This window comes from Giraffa tippelskirchi, chromosome 7 (genome assembly GCF_054371585.1).
Source record: "Giraffa tippelskirchi isolate mGirTip1 chromosome 7, T2T-mGirTip1v1.2.pri, whole genome shotgun sequence".
Taxonomy (NCBI): domain Eukaryota; kingdom Metazoa; phylum Chordata; class Mammalia; order Artiodactyla; family Giraffidae; genus Giraffa; species Giraffa tippelskirchi.
In genome coordinates, this window is record NC_137281.1 from 134,139,745 (window position 1) to 134,158,538 (window position 18,794).

The window sequence follows — 18,794 nt, forward strand, 5'->3', positions numbered from 1 at the left end:
TGAGAAACATCTGTGTATAGCTTCTGTAGAAGCAGGTCTCAGTATATATTGAGTCTAATCACTCGTTCTGAGTTTGGAAATAACTGAGTCTTGTGGTTCAGCTCTTTTTAAAAAACAGAAGATTCATTCTGCTCGGTGCCACTTAGGGGCTTTTGCCTGCCATTTTTAATACCAACACTCTTTGTCGTGGTCATTGTCACTGGTGCTGGTACAAATTCCCAGAATCTTCTCCCTATCCTGGTCACCAAGCTCCCCTTCCACTTGTAAACAACTGCTAATCTCTGCCCAATTTGTCAAATCTTCCTTAATTAATCAAAGGACTAGGTACACAGCTCTTGTGATTCTGTCTTCACTCAACAACCACTAAATGATCTGGTGTTGTGTTCTTGTAAAGATTCATTTAAGTTATGTATTTGCCTTATGCGTGTGCTAATTGTTCTATTATTATCATTATTGTCTCAGACAGGAATCATCTAAGTTAAACTCTTAAGCACTATTCTTTATCACATAGTTCTGTGATCACATGGTTTCTTCCTCAGTGTGTTGGATAATACTAAGCAAAATTCTCTCACTACTTTATTGCATTACCTTTCAGGGATGTATTTTGGAGACATAAACAACATAATACTCTGTGGTTCTTTCTTGACTAGTAACTTTTGCTCAACACAAAAGCTTTCCTGTTTGTTTTTCCCACAGTTATTCCCTCCCATGTGCACACATGATAAAACGAGTATCTCAGGAAGAAGAAAAAAGACATTTGATAGCACTGCTCAGTAGTTCAACACAGTAAACAGGGTCTGGCGTACCCACTTCAATCACTGGCAGCTTGACCTTGCTTAACCTTTCTGTTAGTTTCTGTCTCCTCACCAGAAAATTTACTACTTTCCGGGGAGGAAACCCAGTTGATTCGAGGAGATTCTAGGAGACCCAATGTTAATAATGTTAATAAAGGACAGAGTACAGTATGATGTTAACCGTATGGTCCTGGGATAAAATCAAGAGTGGAGGATTCTGGGGGTGGTTCTGGTACTACATAGCTAGATGAGCCTTGGGAATGTTGTTGAACTTCTTTAAGAAATGGTTTCCTAGGTATTGATTCTTCTTCGAGGCAATTGGATGTCTGGATTAAAAATCCTTTCTAGTCCTTGAATGCTGAAGTAAGAGTTTTAACAACAGTTATAATTGGTAACAGTTGCCTCCTGCCAGGTATTTTTCTAATTATGTTACACTTTTTATTTCAGCAAGTCCCCAAAATGGCCCTTTGAGGAGGGTTCTCTAGCCTTCATGTTCTACAAATGAGGAAACTGAGGCATAGACAACAATGTGCTCAAGGTCACCCAGTTTATAAGGGGGAGATGCAGGAGTCACAGCTGCACTCCAGATTCCAGGCCCTCACTTGCCTCACCCACCTGCAGGCCTTTATACCTGTGGTCACATATAAAGGCCTCACGACCTCCTCTGCACAGCCCCTTGAAGACCAGTTACAGAGTATAGTAAACCAAGTACTGGTGCTGCTGAGCAAATTCAACTTAAATTGCATTCTACACTAAATCAAAAGTATTTGCTTTGTGTATTGTATGTCAGTAATTCTAAAAATTACAAAATGCCATAGTTTTTTATCTCTGATTTTAACTTGGAAATTTGTAACTATGATTTCTTCTTTTGACTCACATCAGAATGTTTCCAAAGTACTTTCAAACATGGATTTCTGTGTGTAGTATGCGTGCATGCATGCTAAGTCACTTCAGTCATGTCCGACTCTATGTGACCCTATGGACTGTAGCTCACCAGGCTCCTCTTTCTGTGGGATTCTCCAGGAAAGAATACTGGAGTGGGTGGCCATGCCCTCCTCCAGGGGATCTTCCCAACCAAGGGATTGAACCTGCGTCTCTTATGTCTATCTGCACTGGCAGAAAGGTTCTTTACCACTAGTGCCATCTGGGAAGCCCATGTCTGGTATATGAAACTTTAAATTCACATAGGGAGAGCAGAAGACTAAAAAAGATGGAATGTTTACTATTTTTGAGATAAAATTAAAACAGTTTGACAGAGACTTCAGAAGGCCATCTCTCCCCTACACATCCCCCCATCAGCACCACAAGTTTCATACCAATAAAATTTTCTACGAGGAAAACTTACCCTGGGGTGGCTGCTGGTCACTTATGCCTTCTCAGGTTCTGAAAAAGAATGTGTGGGATGACAATCAGATTTTATGAAACACAGTTTTATTTCAAAATAGTTAATCATCATTACATTTAACATAATTAGTCTCCACCCTGTGGTTGGGAGGGCTTGTGAAAACCAACTCCTGGAAAGACAGATCAGGGCTCCAGACCTGCCCATTTCCAGAGATGGTAATGTGAGTTTCCACGCTGGGGCATGGAGCCAGCTTCCTATTTACTTAGAGGCATTGAGCACCTCAGGAGCTAAATAGAAGTTGTGATGCAAGTTTTGGCTGCAAAGCATGTTAGGATTGCTTGACATGCTCAACTAACAGATGATCTGAAAGATTTCTCAAAGCCCAGGGTGGTTTCAAGCACAACAGGATGAAATTGTCTTTTTAAGCCCTTCTCAGTCCTAAATCAACAGGAGGCCATGCAGACAATGAGGAAGCTCTCCCTGCACTCTCAAGTCAGGTTCAGTCTGTACTCAGAGCGACAGAATGCAGTCCCAGAGTTCATTCTTCTGCTCAGGGCAGCCAGCAAGACAGTGGTGACACGGGAAGCCATATGAAGCCACGGCAGCCCCAGTTTTCTTACATGACTTAAATTTCTTGCAGATTCGGAGATGTGGGTAAATGTGTATGTTTGCTTTTTAAATAAAGAGGCACATGTGCAAACGAATACAGAGGAAGGAAGAGTGAAGTTTAGTTATAAATGACCACGTATGAGGTCTGGTGAGGCGCCTGGGATAGGAGGTGAAAGAGACACAGTCCCTAGTTTCCTGGGATAAAGGAAAAGATGGAGGTGTGCTCCCAGGTTGCTATGGAAACAGGGTGAGGAGAAGCATCTCACCCTGATTCAGGGTTTGGGGGCAACTGCTTAGGCCCTGAGACACACAGGAAAGTCTATGTTAACTCATTTGGGGAAAAAAAAAAAAAACCAAGGAAAGAAGATTTGAGGAAGGGTGAAAGGCAGGAGTCAATGCGTTGGGGGATGACTGACTTGGTGAGCAACTACATGCAGTTCTTCCTACTCCTTCTGGCTGTAAGATCACCTAGAAGATTCAAAGGTCAGATTACTATAATGGTAATAGCTGTTGAGGGGGGAAAAAGGATTCAATTTATGAAATGTTAAAACTGCAAATGAGCTGACCTTTTAACCAATCTTTATAGTATTAAGGGATTATATAAGTAAATTATTGGTAATTAGACTCCCCAGGGAGAATTTAATTTGCATCTAGATGTGATATGTGTTCAGTAATTCAGTACAAGTTTTACTTTGGCCAGTGCTGAGCTGGGTCTTAGGTTGGTGATAATGTAGATCAGATATAGGGTGTAATCATCTAGGCTAAATTTCATCATCTGTCAGCAAAGCGACATTAAAATCTGCTTATTTTGTGGTTACTAGATGGCTTCTAGAATTATTGTGAAAGAGAGCAGCAGAGTGATTTCATTCTTATGTGACCCTTATCCAAAGTTGTAAGAACCTCTCAGGAATACTGATTATATAATACTTTCCCCATAGGACTGAGGACTTGGGATATATTTTCATCTTCTTTGGATAGATGGGAAACCTGAGGATGAAAGTAATTAGGCTGCTTTCTAAAGAACTTACACATATACAAACACACACACAACAAAACAAAAACTCAAGTAGGTATGATTTTAACCGTACTAGAGCCTCTGGAGAGTTGGTGTCTTAGCCAAATTTATTTGGATGTTTTTTGCATTTCATTCTCTAAGATGTCTTGTATTGAACTTCACTTTTATTGTTAAAAAGAATATAGCATACATTGATATGATGCTATATAGATACAACTGATATACATTCCTGCTTTCTGGTATTTTTGGTAGGAAAAAAATCCTAGAAGTTGAATTGCTACATGCAAAGAAATGAACATAACACTTAGACAAGGTGATGAAAACGCCAACCTGAAAAGATATCTGCACCCCCCTGTTTGTAGCGGCATTATTTACAATGGCCAAGACATGGAAATAACCTAAGTATCTATTGATGATGAATGAATACAGAAGTTGATGAATGAATACAGATAATATACACACAATTAAATATTACTCAACTATAAAAAATGAGAAAATCTTACCATTTACATCACCATGGATAGACCTTGAGGCATTATGCCAAGTGAAAGAAGTCAGACAGAAAATGACAAATACTGTATGATCTAAAAAACAAACAGAAAAACAAAACAACCAACTCACAGAAAAAAAGATGTCAGGTTTGTGGTTACCAGAGGCAGGGTGGCGGTGGAGGTGCCCCCAAACCCTGAATCAGGGTAGAGGTGGAAGAGGAATTAGAGGAAGGTGGTCAAAAGTTTAAACTTTTGGTTATAAGATAAATAATTACTAGGGATATAATGTGAACAGCATGATGACTACAGCTAACATTTCTGTATGATAAATAGGAAAGTTGAGAATAAATCCTGAGTTCTCATCACAAGAAGAAAATATTTTCTTTCTTTTTATTATATCTATATGAGAAGATGAATGTTAGTTGAACATATTGTGGTTATCATTTCACAGTATTTAATCAAACCATCATGCTGATATGCCATAAACATAAACAGTGATGTTATGTCAGTTATTTCTCAATAAAACTGGAAAAAAACATTGACAGGTATTGTCAAATTGGTTATCAAAAGAAATCATTCTCCAAACAGCTACATGTGTTGAATGCTACCATGTGTCTAGCTTTACACAAAACCTTTTTAATGCATTACTTCATTCAGTCCTTGGGGGAAGAAAACCTAGGAGGAAGGTAGTACCTGATTTATAGATGAGAACAGGGAAGCTTAGCAGGATAAATACATCCAGAGCCTGGTGGGGCCAGGACTAGAGACCAGTTTATCCTCCTCCCAGCAGAAGCTGGAGGTGCTTCTTTCCCTACAAGGTTGTAAGAATGAGCATGTTAACCATCTTTATAAGTATTTGCCAACCTAAGAGGGAAAATGCTATTTACCTCGTGATTCTTACATGGCTATCTTGGATAGGATTGGACATCTTGGCATGTTTAATGTCCGTTTGCATTTATAATTTTATGAATTGCCTGTTCACTTCCTCTGCCTCTCCTTTTTACTAGATTTTTATCCTCTTTTCTAAATGATTTATGCATATTATAAATGTAACACTTTGTTTGTCATGTGTTGCAAATCCTTTTCTCCCCAGTTTGTTTCAACTCTGTTTTGTTTATTGACAGTAGGACTTTAAATTTCATAGGTTACAAATCCGTGGATCTTTTATGGCTATAGAAGTTTGTTATCCTTATCCCATTCAAGGAATATTTTTTTTCTGCTGTGGTTTCTTTCTTTCTGTAATTTCCACCTTAACATTTATCTTAGATTATTTAGGTGTAAGGAGTGAGGTAAAGATATTTTCCAAAAGGCTACCTAGTTGTCTGAACACTACTTATTGAATAAATCCACCTTTCCCACTGATTTGAACCATATTATCTTTCAACCAAATTGATTTCTAGCTTTGGACTGTTCTTGAAGGGGTAAAGCACTGTTTAAATTGTTTTAATTTTATAATATGTTTTAACATGTACAGCAAGTCCTCTCTCATTGAAATTTTTGAATAGTTTTAAAATATTTATGGTACCAAATAAACTTTGAAAAAAATTGTCGACTTTAAAAACATCCTTTGGGAATATTGATTGTGATTTTTGTTCAGTTTAGAGATTAGTTTAGAAAGAATTGACAGCTTTAGAGTATTGAGTGTTCCCATTTAAGAACTTCATTTTTACACATCTTTTCATCTTCTTCAATTGGTTTTATAGTCTTTTTTCATATAAATCTTGCACTTCTGATAAATTATTTCCTAGATGGTTTGGTTTTTGTAGCTATGTGAATGGGATTTTTAAGATTATTCTAATCGGTTCTTTTGACATAATAAATACCTTAGCTTTTAATGATTTCTTACTGTCCATCATAGTGTACTCATTTTTTAATAAATTAGGCTAAATTCTCTTGAGTTTTCTAGTCATACATTAAATAACTTCAAATAATGGTATCTTTGGCACCTTTTCCTGATAGTTTGATCTTTACTTTTCATATCTAATAATTTTAGCAACTACTTTCAGAATAATATTAAATAATAGTGGTGATAATTAGTCTTATTTGTTCTTAACTGTCACTGGAATTTTAAAAAAATTACCATTTAGCTTTTGATCTGTGAAATCATGTGTTAGTCATGTTAAAGAGACACTCTTCTAGTCTTTTTAAAAGAATTTTTTATTGGATTACAAGTTAAATTTTACCAAGTGCCTTTTTAACATCTATTGAAACTGTCATACTTATTCTTTTACCTATAATAGAATAAGATATAATAGATTTTGTAATAATATGCCCATTGTTATGCTTCTGAGAAAATTCCTACTTGGTCACAGTGAGTTTTTCTTTTAAGGTAATTCTGAGTAGTACAGAAGTTTCTGGTTATTTGAGTATAATTGCTACTGGGAAAAGTCTTCCTAAAATGACTACTTCAAAATTAGAGGTAGTCCTTTAAAATCTTTATAATTCTTTCTAAAAAGTTAGACTATTGTTTTATGTAACTCTTGGTCAATTTTGATCATTATGTTTACACAGAAATTGTCTACTTTTTTTCTAGGTTTTAAAATTTATTAGCAGATTATTGTTGTGTGATTCCTCTAATTTCCTTTGGAGCAGTGATTTATTTAAAAGCATTATTGAAGAAAGAATCTTTATTTTACAGTCACAAGTCTCTGCATATACTGGGAACGTTCTAGAATAGTAAAGTGGAAAAGATCATTTACCATCTTTAAATGGTGCACAGTTCTCAAGTCTTCAGATTAGGAGCCACTATTTTTAAAATGTGAGATTAGAAAAGGAACTTTGAGTGTATTGCCAGTTAATTTCTACATATTCCAAATTAACAGAGATGGTGCTGAAAATGATGGTTTTGCGCAGGGCTCTCACTGTGTTGGGGGCAATTCCTTCACTAAGTTTTGTGAGGACACCAGCATGGAAGGAGAGTAATGAGGAGTCCTGTTTGCCAGCCAGTCAGTGAATCTAAAGTCCTAGACAGCTGGACAGGTACCATGAGACCATGCTGCTGTCACATACTGGGACATCAGAACCCTGGGGAACCCATGTTCTGTGCTGGAAAGACTAGCCCGAGATAGTCAGATATAACCAGGCAATGGGAATCTCAGCGTTCCATAGGTCCAACAAAGCATGATGATTTTTTGGGCTGTTTTGCATCTTGAAGAAAGAAAAAAATAATAATAATCTGGGAAGTATTTGAACTATCCAACTTTCTCATACATTAGGTGCAGATAGATTCATTACACTCTTTTTTTTCCCCCTTCTTTTAATATATAGCTACTCTCCAGAGAGACCGAATCTTCAAACATTTTACCAGGAAGCGCCAAAGGGCTATGCGAAGGCGAGTCCACCAGATCAACGGACACAAGTTCATGGCCACATACCTCAGGCAGCCCACCTACTGCTCTCACTGCAGGGAGTTTATCTGGTAAGAGGCTCCTTGGCTTCTCTCCTGCCATGAGCTGAGACTTCCTCTGGTTGTGTGTGATTATTAAGAATTGTTTTAGAATCTGATTTTTTCCCTCTTATTCTAATATGTTGACCTAGAAATTTTAATCCCCAAACCAGCAGAAAAAAATTATACAATTTACAGGTTAAGTTTTACATGTTATTTCTTTTGCTAGTCATTTTGGTAAAAATGTTAATGAATCATGAATTGGTTAAAGAGCAATAATTACAGAGGCTAATCAATTAATAAATGATCTGCCCCTGAAGAGGAAAGAAATATCAACAGTATTTCTCTAAGAAGATGTGAATCACATCATGACTTACAGAAATTAGTTACACTAAGCACACAGCAGTCTTCAGCCTTATCATATGTAGCTGAAGGTAATAGCTTTCAGTGACCACATACTATAATCCCTGGCATTTAAGAATTAAGATAATTAATAGATGAGAAATTCTAGATGATTTGGAATAATATCTTATTATATATGTCACTCAAGCTTAAGTCTAAGAGGCAAATCTATAATGTGAAATAAATTTAAGTAGTAGTTATCTTCAATTAGAAAGTAAAGGTGAAGTCACTCAGTCGTGTCCAACTCTTTGTGAACCTGTGGACTGTAGCCTGCCAGGCTCCTTTGTCCATGGGATTCTTCAGGCAAGAATACTGGAGTGGGTTGCCATTTCCTCCTCCAGTCTTCAATTAGAGGCAACATTAAACACATTTATTTGCAGAGAGAAAGAAGAAACACCCCCTCTCTTGCACAAAACATACACACACACGCCCTTCTCAGAAGGAAGAAAAACACTCTTGTATCTGCAGCATAAAAGGAGGTTTTGCTTTTGTTGCAAACTTTAGTCATTTTGTTTAAGGCAGAAACACTTGGTTCATATCTGCATATTGATCATTTGCTTTGTATTATGTGGGTTTTTTGTGATTACTTTGGATGTTATACCTTTTAGCAAGTCAGAATCCAGGCTTAGCTTATATTTCTGGTCTTTTAAATCATGAACGGGGTCTAGTCTATTATCCTTTTGAAGTATTACTGAAATTGATTTGCTAGTATTTTGTTGAGGATTTTTTACATCTATGTTTATCAGTGATATTGGCCTGTAATTTTCTTTTTTTGTGATGTATTTCTCTAGTTTTGGTATTAGGGTGATGATGGACCCATAAAATGAGTTTGGAAGTCTTCCTACCTCTGTGATTTTTTTGGCAGAGTTTCAAAAAGATAGATGTTAACTCTTCTCTAAGTGTTTTGTAGAATTCACTTGTGAAGCCATCTGAGCCTGAACTTTGGTTTGTTGGGAGGGTTTTTTTTTTATTATTATTATTACGGATTCAATTTCAGTTCTGGTAATTGATCTGTTCCAATTTTCTATTTCTTCCTGTTTCAGACTTGGGAGATTATACCTTTCTAAGAATTTTTCCATTTCTTCTAGGTTGTCCATTTTATTGGCATATAGTTGCATATAGTAGTCTCGTATGAGCCTTTGTATTTCTGTGATGTCAGTTGTAACTTCTTTTTCATTTCTGATTTTATTGATTTAGACCCTCTCTTTTTATTGTTGATGAGTCTTGCTAAGGGTTTATCAATTTTGTTTATCTCTTTGAAGAGCTAATTCTTAGTTTCATTGATCTTTCCTATTGTTTTTTAGTTTCTATTTCACTTGTTTCTGTTCTGATCTTTGTGATTTCTTTCCTTCTACTAACTTTAAGCTTTGTTTTTTCTTTCTCTAGTTGTTTTAGGTGTAAGGTTAGGTTGTTTATGGAGCTTTTTCTTATTTCCTGAGGCAAGATTGTATCACTATAAACTTCCCTCTTAGAATTACTTTTGCCACATCCTGTAGGTTTTGGATTGTCATGTTTTCATTTTCATGTGTCTCTAGGTATCGTTTTTTTAATTTCCTTTTTGATTTCTTCAGTGATCCATTGGTTGTCTGGTAGCATATTGTTTAGCTTCCACGTGTTTGTGTTTTTTGAAGTTTTTTTCTTGTAGTTGATTTCTAATCTCATAGTGTTGTGGTTGGAAAGATGCTTAATATTTCAATTTTCTAAAATTATTGAGGCTTGTTTTGTGGCCTAGCATGTGATCTAGGAGAATGTATCCTATAGAATGTTCCATATGCACTTGAAAAGAATGTGTATTCTTCTGCTTTTGGGTGATGTGTTTTATAAATATTAATTAGATCCGTCTGGTCTAATATGTTATTTAAGCCCTGTGTTTCCTTATTGATTTTCTATCTGGATGATCTGTCCATTGCTGTAAGTGGTGTATTAAAGCCACCTAATATTATAGTGTTACTGTCAATTTCTCCCTTTAATGGTTGTTAATATTTGCCTTATATATTGAAGTGCCTATATGTTAGATGCAGGTATATTTATAGTTGTACATCTTCTTCTTGGATTGATCCTTGATCATTATGTAGTGTTTTTCTTTAGCTCTTATAACAGTGTTAATTCTAAAGTTTATTTTGTCTGATATAAGTATTGCTACTTGAGCTTTCTTTTGATTTCCATTCACATGGAATACCTTTTTCCATACCTTGGCTTTCAGTCTGTGTTTCTTTAGATCTGAAGTGAGTGTCTTGTAGGTACCATAGATATGAGTCTTGTTTCTGTATCCGTTCAACCAACTTCATTTACTAAATGAAGTCAGACAGAGGAAGACAAATATCACATGATATCACTTATACTTGGAATCTAAAAAATGATACAGAGGAACTTAGTTACAAAATATAAATAGACTCACAGACATAGAAAACAAACTTATGGTTATCAAAGGGAGAAGGAGGGAGCAGGGATAAATTAAGGATTCATGATTAACAGACATACACATGTATATATATAAAACAGAAAAACAACAAGGACCTACTGTATAATACCAGGAACTATATTCAAAATCTTCTAATAACCTATAATGGAAAAGAACCTAAAAAAGAACCTACGTATAATGAATCGCTTTGCTGTGTACCAGCAATTAACGTAACATAACAACAACATCACATAACAGCAACTAACATAAGGTAACGTAACATCATACTGGGTTTGCCCAGAAGGATGACTGTCCACTGCTGTTTATTTCATTGTCACACCATTCAACTTCTCTTCTTTACATGACCCGGCTGCTACATGTGTTCAGTAGGCATTTTGGGTGAGAACTTGTGATCTCAACTAGCATTCTAAATGGAAAATTGCTTGATGATTTAACTGAAGTTTTTTCTACCAAGGAACTGTAACTCTCCCCTACCTCCCCCCTCCCTACACACCCACTTAAAATAGTGGTATATGTGTTTTATATATATGTGATTAAGCATATAGACCTTGGCATTCATTCTCATCACCAACTAGATATGTGAACCTGGACCGGTTATATAACCCATCAGTGTCTCTTCATCTGCAAGACAGAGATAATAATTTTACTTTATTTACATAGTAAACTTTTATGTACACTTAGAGTGCCAGGCACTGTTTCAACTCTTTTTATCTTCATGATGACCTTGTAAAGTAAGTACTGTTATCATTATGCCTTTTATATATTAAGAATCAATGGCTCAAAGAAGTTAGCAATTTGCCCCAAAACACATCCAGGCCATCTGACTTTATGATCTGTGCTCTAGGTCATCCTATCACGTGTGCTACCTCACATGGCCTTTGTGAGGATTAAGTGAGATAGTACCTGTTGGCTGCTTGGCTCATTGCCTAGCACATCCTACAGGCTTAGTAAAATGTGATCTTTATTAATGAGGGTGAAAACTGTGTCACTGTCACTCAGAGACTGTATTAGGGAGAGACAGAGATGGGAGCTAGGAGCTTGATGGGCATCTTGTGGTTGTACTTCTCCCCTGTGGACTCTGGGGTGATGTGGGCACAGAGAAGAGGAAAGATGCCTCAGGTCAGTCAGGTCCACTGGACTCACCTGTTTACCTCTGTATGTACATCTGCATCTGTTTACTTCGCCTTCTACACATCTTTATGTGTATGTGAGAGAGAATGCTCAGTTAGGTGGTAGGGTGACACTTCAGCCTGAGGCTCCGTCACACACAGAGACGGGCTCATTTTCACTAAGGACTTAGGGGGATTGCCAGAGGTTGGTAGAATGAGAATTGGCAATATTTACCTGTTTTTGTGATTTGGAGTATTCTAATTTGTCAGTTTCCTTTTTGTCTTAATGGTAACAAGCACTCAAAAAGGACGTCATCTCTGCTGCTTCTCTGAAATTTTATTTTTTATAAGGGACTAGAGGATGGAATTTGTTTTCCTTAAGTACTGTAATTATAAGAGTTGTTTCTGAAATGTTTGACTGTTACTTTTTTCTCTATTGTCTTGAACCAGGGGTGTATTTGGAAAACAAGGTTATCAATGCCAAGGTAAGAAAACATTTTTGAAAGTATATTTAATCTTGTTCCTGTGTTAAGTGATTATACCAAGAGGAAACAGGGTACATTCCATTAATATTTTGATAAATAACTCTCTGTAGGTCAAATGAGACCCCATAACAGCGTTATCACAACTTGATCAAATTGACATTTATAGAATACTCCATCTAAGAGCAGCAGAATACACATTCTTCATAAGTTTCCTAGGAAAATTTACCAACAGAGACCACATTCTCGGCTATAAAACCAACCATAACAAATATAAAAGAATCGAAATCCTAAAAAGTATCTTCTTAGACAGCAGTGTAATTAAACTGAAAATCAATAACAGAAAGATAATTAAAACACTTCCAAGTATTTGGAGATTAAGCAATATATTCTAAGTGGCTCATGGGTCAAAGAAGACTTAAAAGGAAATAAAAAAAATATTTTAAACCACAATGAAAATATAGTTTATCAAAGTGTGTGAGAAGCAGTGAAAGCAGTGCTGAGAGGAAAATTTATAGTACTAAATGTATAGATTACAAAAGAAGAAAGATCTAGAATCAATAATCTAAGTTTCCATCTCAGAAAGAAGAGAAACTTAAGCCTAAAATGAGCAGTAGAAAATAAATAATAAAAATAGAGTGGGAAACAGTGAAATTTAAATTAGGGAAACAATAAAGAAAATCCACTAAATCCAAAGCTAGTTCTCTGAAAATATCAATAAAAATAATAAACCTGTAGCCAAGCTGACTGTGAAAAACACAAATGCCTCAGAGTAAAAAATTTTTCTTTGTGAAGGATTCCCTTATATAAAAAGACCAGTTAGTCTTTTTGAAAGTGCCCTGGGCACTTTCAATTTGGTTCTCCTGAGAATTCAATCTGATGAAAGCTAGATTTGTTTTAGACTATAGTACTATTTACTGACTTGTCATCTGTCTTTATGTATTTAATCCTGGAAACTTTAATATGTCTTGAAAGATCTTAAAATGATGTGTATTTTTAATATTGCTTCATTGCTCTTTAATGGAAATTGGACTCTTGTCTACACTCTATCAGCTATCTAAATGAAAATGAAGAAAAAGTTATTTATAAAGTTCTAGCTATTCAAACAATTGATTGAGTCATTCTGCAAACACTTAATGAATGCCTACTTTGTTCAAGTCATCCTGCTGGATGGGAATCCTGAGTACACTGGAGGCCATATGTGGAACACTTTAAATGAGGGAGGCCAGATAAAAGTTTAGGAGATCAGAGGAGGGAGAGAGTTTCGGTCTAGAAGGGAAGCCACGGGGAGTGAGTTTCCATGGAAGAAACAGAGAAGGACGTGGACAGTGTGTGGAGGAGGGTGAAGACTTAATCCAGGAAGAGCAACTAGTCTAGTTTTTAATGGGACGGAAAACCTTCAGAGAAGAAGTGTGACAAGTGAGTCTGAGGTGGGCTTGAAGACCCTGAAACTCATCTGGAAAACTTCAGCTCTGTTCTGACTGATAGTGGGACATGATTGAGTGCTTTAGATCATGGGGCTGAGGATACCGGCATCATACTGTGAGATGATTCCTCTGGAGGTGGGCGCAGGAAGGATTAACGCCAGGAATGATGACATTGGTTCCAGACTTGAGTATGAATAGTTTGAGCATGAGCAAAGGCCTGCGTTAGGGTGAGGGTAAAGAATATGGGAAGGACGGGAGCACAGGCTTCCCGTGAGCCCAGCATCTAAATCAGGCCATGTTGGCATGTGCAGCCCTTGTTACTCTACTGAAACTGGCTAGGCTGTCAGCCTCTGATAAATGTGTAACTGCTGGATTTAATTCCCTAGTGTGCACCTGTGTCGTCCACAAGCGCTGCCATCATCTAATTGTTACAGCCTGCACTTGCCAAAACAATATTAACAAAGTGGATTCAAAGGTAAGATAGCAGTTTGCTGATTGTCTACACATGCTTCCGTGTGCACATTCTCTCTCTCCTTCTCTCCCTGTCTCCTTCCTTTTCTCTCCCTCTCCCTCTGTGTCTCTCTCTCTCCCCCTCTGTCCCTCTTTGCTGTGCCCCCACCCCCACTTCCCTTCCACACTCTTTGAAGCCAACGATGGTATCAGAATTGAAATGTCTCTCCTTTTTATATTATGGCATTGTATTTCTATACTTGCTTAGCTCAATCTGTCCTTAAGATAATTCCATTAGTGATCAGCTGGGTAAAAGCTCTAGGGATCAGTTCTTCTAATTTGAAGAGAGATTTGGAATTGTGAGAAGTTGCCTGAGTTTGGCATTGGATGACTGGTATTTGAATGTAGAATCCAGCCTCTGCTAGCTAGCTTCTCCCTCAGCCTAAATCTTAAAATAGGATCAATACTGCAAGATACAACTGATGTGATAAATCTGTTGTTAACTGTAAATTGCACTCTCTAAATAAAGTGACTTACTGTTGGCCCCTTCCAGCCTCTCAGGGAATTTCAGGGAGGGTGTTTGTTTATACATAAATTCTGAACTTCACTCTTGCCATTTTGTGTCCCGCTGAGGTGGGTATAATGCTCTAAATTCTGAAGGTAGAGGCAGGTGAAATATCACCAACAGTTAGTGGTAAATTCACAGGTGCACTGAAGAGTCTGGCTCTGAATTGATGGTCCTTTACAGTAAACGTGCAGGATTGCTATAGAGTACACAGAGAGGTGTGTGTTCTTTTTTTTTTTAAGAGAAAGAGGCCAGAAAGGTTTCAAGAGGAGTAATATTACCCCACTCCTTGTTATGCGTGGCTCTGTTGTTATTGCTTTAAATTTGATGTAGACTATAGAGCGTATGCCTAATCTAATTATTTGCTGAAAATAGTATGTGAGATTACACCTGATCCAAGAAGTGATTGTATGTGACATAAAAGCAGAATCTTTTATCTTTGCACTGAGAAACCAAAATGCAAAGACAGGCAGAGGCTGGAAGGGCAGAATAAGATCACGACTTTAATGTCACTTTGGAATGAATTCCTTAAATGGTTCCATGTCCTCTGCGTACCACCCTTTTTGCCCTGTCCTCATGACATAATCGATTTTTGGAAGAACTTGTGATGATAGTAAGTGTATGTAGTCTATAAAAGACTTGTTTAGCCCTGAAATGCAAAGGTTCTAACAAATAGACATAAGTATGAGGGGATTGGTAGGGAGAGACACACAGCTTGAATATAAAAAATGAAATGAAAATTTAAATTTCTTTTACTCTCCCAAGATGGAGACCGATCTTGTATACCACATGTTTCTGTCTAGCCTTGTTCACTAGAAAACGTGCTCAATCTGGATTGTCAGGCCTGGGTAATTCATTGCTGCTGAGCAGTAATGATGTGCCCATCTCAGGGGTTATAGTAACACTGAATTTGGTGGGCTCCTGTTATGGTTTCAGCAGAAGGTGTGGCATTTCAACTCTCATCCTCCTGTTTCTTTTTTACAGACTGCTGAGCAGAGGTTTGGAATCAACATCCCGCACAAGTTCAGCGTCCACAACTATAAGGTGCCGACGTTCTGTGACCACTGCGGCTCCTTGCTCTGGGGCATAATGCGACAAGGACTTCAGTGTAAAAGTGAGACGCTGGGGTGCAGGGCACCCGCCTCCTCATGAGAGCACCTTGCCGCGAGCTTTCCAAATTCTGCAGTTCAGGATCTGACCTAGAACGGATCATTTCAGATCCTTTATAAACAAACATCTCTGTGACTCTAGATCGAATGTGCCCTTTGTCAGGCCTTGATCCACAAATTTCCTAACTACAGCAGGTTTACGCAGTTGCCAAGTTAAATGTCCTGTCTGGTTAGCTAGCCTACTGGCTATCCTCTATTCAGTGCTCAGTACAGGCTGGTCATTGTGTATTTCAATAGGTGTATGAAAGAGGAAAAAATGGCATCTGGTCAGAAATGGAAGATAGCAGGAGGTGAGGTGGTCAGCAGAAAAGCTTGGGTTATGGGTAAAGAACTGGCAAGAGAGGTGGTCTGAAGACCTCACCAGAAATAAGCAGAAATTGAGTTACAAAGGCATAGCTGGAGCTGCCCTGTGTCTTCTCAAAGGGCTTGATAGAGATTGGAGGGTAGGTGGAATGAAGGACTCTTCAGCTTTGGCCATGTGGGCTTGCACTTCAACAGCTATGCCCAAGGGAACCTGAGTTTTGAGCTTTTGCCTTAGCAAAGGGTCGGGAAATGGGGGCTGATCCCTGTCCTGTTAGGAGTTGAGAAGCTATTGGCCTGGAGTCATCTCTCACTGAGTGTTTCTGTAACAGTCTGGCTGTCGTGGGATGCACTGTCCTCTGCTGAAATACATGTGAAGTTCAGCTGAAGCCTTAGACACATTCTAAGTCACCAGAGGAAGCAGAGTTCATGTCAATAAAACTGGGCAACTTCCACTGGCTGGACTTAACCAAACCTGCTTCTATTACCAAAAAGGGGCTAGTCCCTTGTTTTTAAGAAAGGCGAATTCTTTTGTTTCTCCAGAGCCCCATTTGATTATTCTTTTTTCATGTGTGCTTTGTGTCTGTGGGCTTCCCTGGTGGCTTAGAAGGTAAAGAATCCACCTGCAATGCAGGAGACCTGGGTTCTATCCCTGGGTTGGGAAGATCCCCTGGAGGAGGACATGGCATCCCACTCCAGTATTCTTGGCTGGCGAATCCCTGTGGACCAAGGAGCTGGAGGGCTACAGTCCATGGGGGTCACAAGGATTCTTTTTTCATAGATACATGAAATAAATTCTTTATCAACCAAAACAGCAGACGGTGCCCGTGTGGCTTTGTTTTAGGCACTGCTTGTTCACTAGCTGGGTGGTGTCCCTTTCTAGGGTGAAAGTCACTTTCTGCTTTTCAATGCTCTGTACAGAGCCACGGGTGGGGCTCATCTGCATGGTTCTTGTCCCTGGTGGTGCTGAGGGTAGCACACCTGCAGGGTTCCGGCTCCTATGATTTTTGCTTTTATTGTCACGTGGTGCCTTAGAAAGGCCACTACTGGCTTGTATGTCTCCGTACCAGCCTTCCTGAGAGAGGAGGATGTCCTATGAAGCTAATAAAGCTTAAGCCTCAGAGTCCCTCCCTTGCAAGGCATCTTCCAAGCTCTCTACTTGATGGAGTGTTCTTTTTCTTTTTTTTAAATGATTTGATTTGTTTATTTTTGACTGCACTGGGTCTTTGTTGCTGTACATGGGCTTTTCTCTAGTTGCAGCGGGCAGGGACTACTCTGTAGTTGTGGTGCATGGGCTTCTCATGGCGGTGGCTTCTCTTGTTGGGGAGACGGTCTCTAGGGTGTGCGGGCTTCAGTAGCTGTGGCTCCCGGGCTCTAGAACACAGACTCAATAGTTGTGGCACACCAGCTTAGTTGCCCCACAGCATGTGGGATCTTCCCGGACCAACGATCCAACCAGTGTCTCCTGCACTGGTAGGCGGATTCCCAACTACTGAGCTACCAGGGAAGCCCCAGAGTGCTCTTTTTCTCAAAGAAGACAACCCTAAATTGCATAAATTCAGCCCCCACAAAATCTGGATCTGTGCATCCTTCCAAAGATGGGCTGACACACCCCAAACATGTATTACGCTGCTTCATTTCTGCCTCCCTTCTGCAGGCCCAGGTCAAGAAACCGTATCAGAACCTTGTGCTGATTAAACCTCAGGTCTTGCATCATCCCAAGTCAGCTTCCTGTGCACCAGGAGCTTAGCTTGCTTCTCTCTGCTCTTCCAACTGCCACTTACTTTGACCTTTAAAGCAATTGCTTTTTGTCACCCATGAAGCCACAGGCTGCAAGCCCTAAGAAAGGCAGCCACACAGGATACCACATTCTGTGCTGTGAGGGCCACCCAAAGACAGTGCTCAGAAAGAAGGCTGTACTTAGAGGTTTTTCTCTCAGACTCACCATTTCCCTCCTGTTTGAACAGCCATCTACACATGGCTTTGTGATTGCTACCTTGTTTTGAGAGGTACAAGGAAGAGTCTAAAGTCACTTAGCATGTTTCCTTGTTACTTAGTTGACTGAGCTGTCACTGTGATGAATATTTTAATCTGTGTTTAATCATGCTGGGAAATCGGTGCTGACTGTTAAAATGTAACATAGTTGAATGTCTTTCATCAAGTTGCGGTGAAAAAAAAAAAAGGTATTTGAAATTTATTATTCTTCAGTATGCTAGGCTTTCTGCTTCTGCACAAAACAGAAATAGAGAAAGTCAGGGATTTACTTACACTCTGCTGCTGCTGCTGCTGCTGCTAAGTTGCTTCAGTCGTGTCCGACTCTGTGCAACCCTGTAAACAGCAGCCCACCAGGCTCCCCTGTCAGGGATCATTATTTGTGGCAGCTGAATTTTAAGAGAAGATGGCATTGTTCAGCCTGTACAGTTGCCCGGTCACAGTCTTTCAGGTTATCACGGTCCTGCTTTACATCTCATGTTGATGCTGCTCTTTTCTGAATGTGGATTCCTTTCTCCTCTTCCCTCCAGTATGTAAAATGAATGTACACATTCGATGTCAGGCGAACGTGGCCCCAAACTGCGGGGTAAATGCTGTGGAGCTGGCCAAGACTCTGGCGGGAATGGGCCTCCAACCCGGAAATATTTCTCCAACCTCGGTGAGCCTTTACTGTTTTCCCATATTGTAATCTGGACATTGTTCCCAGATGTGGTGAGTCCTCATATCGTGTGTGGCGTAATCCAAGTCCTAGTCTCAGCAAATATGGTAAACAAATTTATTGCATTTTTAAAGAGCATTTTCTTCTACAAAGAAGATTCTATATACAGTTATGTAACA

At 38.8% G+C, this 18,794-nt stretch overlaps 1 protein-coding gene across 3 annotated transcripts in view; it reads left to right on the forward strand.

The window, feature by feature from the left end:
* PRKCH (protein kinase C eta) overlaps positions 1-18,794 on the forward strand; it is a 365,028-nt gene that overhangs the window by 123,465 nt on the left and 222,769 nt on the right. For all 3 annotated transcript variants that reach the window (XR_014059378.1, XM_081509759.1, XM_081509758.1), the window contains exons 3-7: positions 7,522-7,672; positions 12,023-12,057; positions 13,868-13,956; positions 15,481-15,610; positions 18,488-18,615. Coding sequence is in view for 2 of the 3 variants with exons in the window: in XM_081509759.1 (XP_081365885.1) it covers positions 7,522-7,672; positions 12,023-12,057; positions 13,868-13,956; positions 15,481-15,610; positions 18,488-18,615 (533 nt within the window). In the remaining variant the exon portion in view is untranslated. The remainder of the gene's footprint in view (positions 1-7,521; positions 7,673-12,022; positions 12,058-13,867; positions 13,957-15,480; positions 15,611-18,487; positions 18,616-18,794) is intronic.